Source organism: Lygodium microphyllum, chromosome 3 (genome assembly GCF_053477565.2).
Source record: "Lygodium microphyllum isolate KBCC chromosome 3, Lygodium_microphyllum_v1.1.10, whole genome shotgun sequence".
Lineage (NCBI taxonomy): Eukaryota > Viridiplantae > Streptophyta > Polypodiopsida > Schizaeales > Lygodiaceae > Lygodium > Lygodium microphyllum.
This window is the reverse complement of record NC_141137.1, coordinates 106,957,285-106,966,847: the sequence shown is the minus strand read 5'-3', so window position 1 is coordinate 106,966,847 and position 9,563 is coordinate 106,957,285. Positions and strand designations below refer to the sequence as shown.

Genomic DNA, 9,563 nt, shown 5'->3' with positions numbered 1-9,563 from the left:
TGTTTCATGAAGCAATGAAGTCTATGAGACTGTGAATTTTAAAATTTGATATTATAGATAGGGAAGTATTCTAAGAGGAAAGAGCTTCACGCCTCATTATATTAAAAAGACTTATTTAACATTAAAACTTTTTAAAAAATTATCAAGCCCTTGTGTTAATGTTTAAAAATATGTTTAATAATTATTAATATATTGAATATTTATTTAAAAATAAATATAAGTCAAAAAGAGCATTGTTAAGGCCACTTTCATTTGAAATTTCCCTAAAGGCGGTAGAAAAGTTTAACCCTTTCTTGTGAAAACTTTGAAAACTTTTTGAAGGGCAAAACGCCTTTAGATTCGCAAAACCAAGGCCTCGGACTCAGGACTGACTCTATAGCCGCTGGTCACCGGTCTTTTCGCGCGAAGCAAACAAATGTAAGTAGTTTATTCTCATTAAAGAGACGAGAAGACTCTTGTAAAGGTGTTGGAGAGGAGCGCAAAAGAGAGAGAGAGAGAGAGAGTGTGTGTGTGTGGTGTATAAGCAGAGAGTGATCTGTTTCTCGTGAAGTAGAAGAGAGTGGTGTGCAGGAATCGGGGGGGGGGGAGAGAGAGAGAGAGAGGATATGGATGCGGAGGCTCTATTAGGTGGCCTTGGATGGTGGTGGGTAGTGAGCGTATCAGTGCCATTTGCTCTCTACTCAGTTCCCTTTGTGATCGGGAGCTTCCCTCTCTACAAGCACCTAACCCTGGCTGCCTTAGCGGGTCGCTACGACATCGCGGGTCTTCACATAGTGGACTACACGCGGCTTTGGCAGGTAGGACCAGCTACACACACAGAATCATACATACATACATACATATATATATATATATATATATATATATATATAGAGAGAGAGAGAGAGAGCGCGCGCGGCTTCTGACATTGAGATGTGATACGGGCTGCTTCTCACGGACTTTGCCCAGGTCCACGCGTTTTTAGGGCTGGTTTACATGGGGGTGGCTCCCCTGCAGTTCAGCGGTTCCTTGAGAGGGCGGAACCTGAAGCTGCACCGGCAGCTGGGGTATGCGTTCGTGGGGGCATCCACAGTGCTGGGCGTGACGGGGTGCACCGTCATGCTCGCCCACAGCGAGTTCGGGAGCGTGGGGCGGGCCTTTTTGGGCGCCGCGGGCGTCTTTCACCTGCTGTCCCTGGCCATGGCCGTCCTCTCCGCCAAGCGCAAGCGGATCCAGGCTCACCGCCGCTGGATGATCAGGACCGCCGTCACGGGGTAATACCGCCGCCTTTCTCTCAATCTGTTCATGTGTAGCTTGCAATTCTGATTTTAGAAAGATACCTTATCTTTAACAATGTTGCTTCGTGGAGAGCATTACACGTACTTGGGAGAGGATGCCTCTTGAAACCTCATTTGGCATCTTTTAATCTTTTAATCTATACTATTAGTTCAGGAGAGGTAGGGGCGGGTGCCACGTCGCAGCCTCCCACCTCCCCCACAAAACAAAAAAAGAGAACGCGGGGGCGGGTGCCACGCGTCCAGCACCCGCCTTGCCCCGCTCCCCCGCCCCCCCCCCCCCCCCCCCCCCCCCCCCCACAAAAAAGAAAAAACGCGCCTACCCAGTGCGAAGCGCAATCTATCTAGGCGTAGAGCACCTAGTTATCATTAACAAAAGGTTTGGGGGACGCCATATGGCAAGTAGGGAGCCCCTCCCACCTTGTTTGTCCAAGCCGCCACAAACTGCAACCGTGCCCCTCCCGGGCACAATGAAATAAAAACATGAATGTTCCATAAGACAAGACTGAGAGAGAGCTTAGGGAGCGTGTATAATAAAAGGACTTCGTGCTTGTTTGAATTGCGATCTCTCAGGCTCGGCTCATTTGAAATACATTGCTGAAAGTGAATGCGTGTAGGCTCATTTCTACTATGGCTTGTCGGCTCATTCGAGCTAGGATTGTGAAATCACACACACATATGCGCGCGTGCACAATGTATACATTAACGTAATAATGATATTAACGAATGCTATATATATTATTAACGATTATATAAATTAACAACTACACACGCATATATGTGTGTGTATGTATGTATGTATGTATGTATGTATATGTATATCTAAATGATGTTAATAATGATGTACATGAGTAAATATATAAATAAATCAATGAAAATTGATAATGTTAATATTTATAAAAAACATATGCATATTAATAGGTATATATGTATTATATTATTCACATAAACATATTGATATTACACACACACACACACACACACACACACACACACACACACACATGGATAATACTCACGTTTATATTATCAATAATTATGATATTATATATACGTATTGATAATATAATATATTATAAATCATAGTGTTTACATAAATATATCATAGTATATACATTATAAATTAATGTATTTATAATGCAAATTCACAATGTCATATGCGCAGAGCAATTTTGAATTGGTTTCGAATTATCAAGGTGGTGGGAATAGGTTTCAAATACTTAAGGTTCCCCCCTCTAAACAAATGTTGAATATATAAAATATGATATTTTATTCTCGTGGTAGAGATAATAGATATATATATTGACAAATCTATTGCAATCAAATACCATAGAGAATTGTTGGTAAAGTTAAAAATATTTGTGGTTTTGTTTCCAATGTGGCTCATGGCTAAATGTGTGTGTGTGCGAGGAAAGAAAGAAGCAACTCTTATATAGTTTATGGGTTGTCAAATTAATCTAATTCCAATACCTTGCTACATGAAATATACACCTTTGCATGCCATGTAGCGCATGCACAACCCCTCACGTACGTGTCGCTCTCATTCCCAACTACCCTTGCGAATAGTGCCCATGCCCTTGCTTGGAGTTGCAAGTCTCTCTCTCTTTCTCTCTCTACACACACACACACACACACACACACACACACATATATATATATATATATAAATCAAAGTAAGACACAGAGAGAGAGAGAGAGAGAGAGAGAGAGAGAGAGAGAGAGAGAGAGAGAGAGAGAGAGAGAGAGAGAGAGAGAGAGAGAGAGAGAGAGAGAGAGAGAGGGACAATGGGAGAACAGAATGAAGGGGGAGGTAAGAGATAAGGGAAAATGATAGAAAAACTTAGAAAGAATATAAAATATTGAAGATAATAAAATATGTTTAAAAATGTTTGCCATGAAGCATCAAATGTAAGTTGGCAGCATTAGACAACGATTAGGGGACACTCAAAGTGGTGATCTAGGTTGCATGCTACTAAAGGTATAGTCAATCAATGTGAACAAGGATGCAATGTACCATCATTTATAAAGATCCTTAGCAAGTAGGCCAAGTGGTAAAACTTGCATTCAAGTGTCTTTGATGGGAGAAATTTACCTTTTAGTGGTTATTTTAGAGAACATTCACTATGTTTGGGGCAACAAACAGTTGCATGATGGTTGAACGCTACATGGCAAGCTAAAATAGCAACATGTGCAATAAGGTGGAATGATAGATAGCAAAGTTATGCTTTGACAACCAACAATAATATGGATGATAGGTTTTTAAAGGAGAACATGGAGTCTCCATTAAGGGATGTAATGTAAGGAGCTAAGCATTGACTAGCAAGTCAATGGTTAGCTGTAATCAATAGCTTTGCCATGATGCCCTATGGAGGCTCCAAGCAAGAGACACAATAGGAGCCAATTACTAGAGAGCATGCTGAGAGCAAGACTAGACCTTGTGTGTGTGTGTGTGTGTGGGGGGGGGGGGTGAGAGATATCTGCTCTCCTCTCCTCTTCTCCTTTCTCTAATTTATAAATCATCATGACACAATCAAGGAGTGTGGCAATACAAGCATGGAGCTTGGCACCACAATAAGGCCCAAGAGACAATCCTTCTTCATGGGCATTCAAGGGATGTAAGCTTCTTGTGGTTCCATAGGCTACATCGAGGTGTGCTTGTCATGAGAGGGCGAACATAGCTCTACCTCTTTCTCCCTCCCACCAAGGAATTGCCTAGAATAGAGCTCTCAATATCTGCAAATGGCATAGTGAGTATGAGAGCCTTGGACTCGAATTCCCTCAATTTGGTTGTCATTTGGACAAGAATATTGTTAAAAGAGTATGAGCTAAGCATCCTTGTTAATAGTTTTCCTCCATTTGGTTTTGTTATGCGGACAATAATATTGTGGAAAGAGTATGAGCTAAGCATTCTTGTTAATAGTAATGAGCATATTAGGTTATGCTTCTCCAAAATCAAAGCCACTTGGCCACTTCTTTTTTATTGAAATCTATTCCACTCTATTTCTTGTTAAGCCTTTCCTTTGCTAACATATAGGAGTTGAAGACTTGTCTTGTCATTGGGAGTTTGAATCCAAAGTGTTCCTATATATTAGCATTGATTGTAAGGGCATATGTTGTTATACTTGTATGGTGAGTCTCCTCCAAAAGCTCACCCTTGGTTGAGAAGGCGAGTCTTCTCCAAAACACACTCTCATTTGACTTGAGTTAAATGGCTCACTTTTAGATTTGCTTAGTTAAGACCTATGTAGTTTAATTTAAGTTTACTTTGTTGCCTAGACTTTCTCTTTTTAAAGGGAAATATTGAGGGAGCCCTTACTTTTTTGAATTAAAGCAGCGCTAGAAGCTCTCCTTGAAAATATAAAAGCAATGCTCCCATGCATGCTAGTGCGTGCCTATAGCTTCTTGAAGCTTCTCAAAGAGTACGTGAATGATGCAAAATGAATAGAAATCTTTATTTGCACAAAGTTCTTTGAACTAGATGTGTAGGATTTGAACAAAAATTATGAAATTTAAAAGCCCATGTTCCTCCTAGAACAACTCAAGGACGTGTGATCGTAGCCATAGAACACCATGAGAGTGACTTTAGTGCAAAATCCTTAGGACACACCTACTCACAAAACTAGGGTTTACACATTGTAAGAAGGCCTATTTGTTAGAACTATCAGCCCATATAAGTGCATTTCATTCAAGAAAATCTTAGAATGTTTGTGAATACAAGGTGCCCAAGTTGTTGCACAATATAATGTTCATAAAGAGCACATCAATAACACCTAGTGTGGTTAGTAATTGTTGTGATTGTAAACTACTCTTAGAGACAAACTTCAAAGTCAATGATCGGGTCACAAAAATTACAAGTTGTGTTGTATCAGTACAACGCGACTATAAAGGTTAATTCACAAGGGTATAATCCCATAAAAGCATGGATGTGATCCCTCAGATTGTGCAATGCGAGTGAACTCATGGCTTCTTGCAATGCATTTGATAACAATCTTTCTTTAATGTAAGACAACATTTCATTATTCCAACTACATTTTTGTAGTCTAGCCACCAAACCTTTTACTATAAGTGCATGTCTAACTTAAATGCATACATGTCAAGGATATGCTTCGAATCATTCATATCAATATTGCTATTGTTGGCAACTTGCGATTCAACATTGTATCCACTTGTGATGCAATTCTATGATAATAGGAATTGAAATAGAGAGTTGATTTCTCAACTCATATGCCCTCTACTTAAGATTTATTGTGTTATTCATGGACATTGATCTCTATTAAAAGATTGATTATAATTTGGTGACAAGGTTCCCAACTTGAAAGTTGCCTTATTGCATGTTGCTATATACTTTGACATGGATCTTTATGAATACCCATACTTTTTCTCTACAGAAATAGCCATTTTAGGTTATCAAAGCTCAAATTTTGTGCCAAAATTTTCAATCTTAGGTGATCATTGTAATTTTTGGGGCTCAAAGATGACCCTACTTTTTGCTTGACTTGTTCGAGGACCTAGATTTTAAGAAGTGAAAATTTACACAAAACAAAAACATTATTCATGGATATTGTGAGTTGTAGCTTAGGCAATCACTTCATGAGAGGAGATAGAGGAAGAGCTGCACTTTCCCTCTCACAACATGTACACCCAATATAGCCTTTGAAGACATGAGCATCTTACCTTCCTTGAATCCCCAAGAATTAGGCTTGGATCTTAGACCCCGATGCGATTTCTAGCTCCATACACGTGTTACCTTGCTCCTCAATCATGTCATGATGTTCCACACATTGAAGAAGGAGAGGAGAAGATAAGAGAACTAGGAGATAGATGAGAAGCTCTCACACTCATACTAAATACCTCACCCTATTAAACTTACTCTCAAATTCTCTCACATTCTCCATACACACACACATGAGAGATGGAGAGGACAAGATAACAAGAAGCTAGTGTTTGTACTAGCAAATAACAATGAAGGTGTATAGATTGTAGTGTTAGTACATTATGTAGTAAGTGGCTATAAGACTAGTTTCCACTTGCTATTGTACATTGCTAGTTAGTTAGCATACACAAGCTACATGTGACTAGCCCATTAATGTGTAGGCAAGGTCCATGCTTCATCTTAGCTTTCTCTTAGTGATTGGTTCCTTTTGTTGCATCTTTGGATGGAGCCTCCATGAGCTGTGCATGGTGGGCCTGTTCGTTATAGATCACAATTGGCTTTGCATTGCGACTAGCAAGAAAGGGATAGCAATAGCCATAACACTATTGCTAAATTCTAGAATAGTGTGAGGGGAGTCGAGGCATAAAAGGTTAGGACAAAGAGGTTGTTTGTTGTAGTGATTGTGGGTTAAAGAAGAAGATGATGACAGTGTTGAAGCTCAATGACGGGGAGATAAAGAATGGTTCCCCCCTTTTGTAGAGTTTGGTGAGATGATGGATAGCAAGTTCAAAAAATTACTCCATTCAAGGTTGTGATAAAGGACATAACTCACAATTATCAATGCTAATTATGCCATTGAGCATCTAGTCAGAGCATTATAAATATTGTGTACTTTGTCACCATCTTTACACCATTTTTGAGAAGATAAATTTGGCCACCTTCTCCTCTCCTCCAACATGTGGAGCATCATGGCATTATTTAGTCTTGTTTAATTGAGTGGATCACAATAACCTCCTTAAAGTAGAATATCTCTAGACCTCCTATTGAACCTTTGAAATTAGAAGATTGCCATGGAAGAATTCAATATCATTTTGTTGTTTGGGATATGTATGTTAAATGTTGGAAAGGGGAATATCTCTTGTAAAGTACACAAAAATCTATAAGTAAGTTCCCCCATGTTTTGTTTGCATCAGCATTGAAAAGCTCATTTGAAAAATATTGGCATCAATGTCAATCTACTCCTCTTTTTTCTATGATATAATCAAGTCTAGGCCATGCACCAATTATTGGGCTTGTGAAACATGAACTCTAGCACAAAGCTCATGATGTCACAAAATTTTCAACATTTGTCTAAAATTATGAAGTGAAAGTGCATCCCACACATTCTCTTTACAAAACCCAAAGAAAATGCAAGGATATTAATTATCATTCCTACCATTGGGATGATAAGATGAAGCCTCCACTATGAAAATGCATTGACCACCTTTACAGCACCAAAAAAGGGTAAATATGTGCCATTGTACCTCCAATATTAATGTATAACAAGCAGTGAATTGGCCCTATGTTCAAGTTTATTATAGTAGCGTTGACTCACATACTTCATTAAAAGGGTTTATACTTGTGGTGACAATGCACCTTTTTTTTTTTTGAAGTTGTGACTACCAATAGACTTATAATAGTTCATACGCTGTCATTTAGTAACATGCAAGTAACCATGCATTTGAGTAACAAGAATGTTAGTCATATTTGGGGCATCATATTGACTTAATACCTCAAGTGTTACCAAGATGGCACGCTACCTTACTAATGCCTTATTGTGATAGAATTGCTACTTCAAGTATTGATGTTGGTCAATATGTCTTGAGAATTGTGTTACTTTAATATGTAAAGAAATGTATTAGTTCCTCAACGTGTATAGCATTTGGAGACCTTTTAGCCCTATCTTTCCTTTCTAAATACTCTCTTGTCCTATCAACCTTCTAGCTTTTAATGTATTCTCTTTATGTAGTGCATGAAAGGAATAAGGACAAAAGAGAATCAAAGGGCTCAAAATAAAGAGATTAGCAAATTATGTCTTATGTTAATAAACATTAGTATGAGTGAAAGAAAGCCAGTTCAGGTAGGAACACAGTTAAGTTGAGATTTACAATGTTTTGAATCTATTCATTCTAAATCTTCACTAGTAAATGCTCAAATAAATAGCTCAATCAACCTTTTTTCTTTTATGGATTGGAGCAGGTATGCTGTGATTAATGTTCGAATTGCACTTATAATATTGCAAAAGGGTTTCGGTGTTCCCATCCTTCTTGCAGGTGACTATTCCATAATTGTTGCATGGGGCATAAGTATTCCCTTGGTTGAGATGTATATCTACATGTATGTTAGAGAGAAAAAGATTGACTAGATCAACTTCAACCTGCAATGAATGCAATGAATCCCCACATATGCATTGATTATTTCATGTTTTGTGAGAATCTTTCTACTATAACCTTGGTGGAGACATTCATCCACATATATGAAAGATAGAACAAGATTGGCTAGCTCAATATATTTCTCATGTTTACATTCCTTTATTTTTTCAACTTGTAATAGTTGTTTAATGCAATGAATCATCAATTGTGCATGGATTGTTGCATTTTATGTGAGTTTTTTCTAATATATCCTTCTTATTTGGTGCACCCTTACTTTTCAATCTCCTTGAGATTAATCTAACATTTCAAAAGATCATTTTAATGCCATTGTGAAAGTACTCATTCAAGTGGTATCCCAAGATGAGTTAAAGTAATGATTTAAAGGATGTATTTTGAATCTTGCATATGGTAGAGAGATCATTATTCTCCCCTATACTTTAAATTAGGGAGACTATTTCAAGTGGCATATTTTGAACATTGTAAACGATAAATCAATCATCATGTTCACAATGTCTCCCTTATAATTTGAAGAATCCCTATTTGTATTGATCAAAGTGAGATATAAAGCTTAGATGTAAGATTGAATACTATACCCAAATAATATTTAAAAAAAGCAGAACGCCAAAAGAAATTTAATTTCATATAACATATTATCAAGAGAGAGAGAAAAAAACATAAGATGGATGCACTTGTAGTGACGCTTATGATCATCAAGGGAGGGAGGGAGGGAAATGAAATAAGGGTTGATAATTACCTAACACACACACACACACACACACACACACACACACAGACACACACACGAGAATGATGTAAGGGTTGATAATTAAAAATATAGTAGTTTCACCATGTAGTTTGTCTAGTATAGATGGAAGGTATGAAGGCATAAAAGCCGCTACACCACCATGCGTTGTTTGAAATGTCAATGTAGTCAAGATCTTTGAGAGTAGAGGGTGTTATGTAAGGGTTGATAATTAAAAATATAGTACTTTCACCATGTAGCTTGTTTAGTATAGATGGAAGGTATGAAGGCATAAAAGCCACTACATCACCATGCGTTGTTTGAAATGTCAATGTAGTCAAGATCTTTGAGAGGGGAGGGTGTTATGAGAGAATGGAGCTATAGGAAAGAGACTAAATAAATGCATGTAGAATAGTGTTTTTGCATTAGTGGTAGTGTCTTTAAATAGACTTGATACATGTTAGTTAGGGTTCTCTTCAAAG

The 9,563-nt window shown here is 38.0% G+C and overlaps 1 protein-coding gene across 1 annotated transcript; it reads left to right on the top strand.

Moving 5' to 3' along the window:
- The first annotated feature begins 468 nt into the window (after nt 1-468).
- On the top strand, nt 469-8,551 carry LOC148038719 (uncharacterized). Its single transcript, XM_087674515.1, has 3 exons — nt 469-797; nt 949-1,253; nt 8,167-8,551. Exons 1-3 carry the CDS (start codon nt 606-608, stop codon nt 8,330-8,332), a joined length of 663 nt encoding a protein of 220 aa, XP_087530641.1. The 5' UTR covers nt 469-605; the 3' UTR covers nt 8,333-8,551.
- Nucleotides 8,552-9,563: the final 1,012 nt, after the last annotated feature.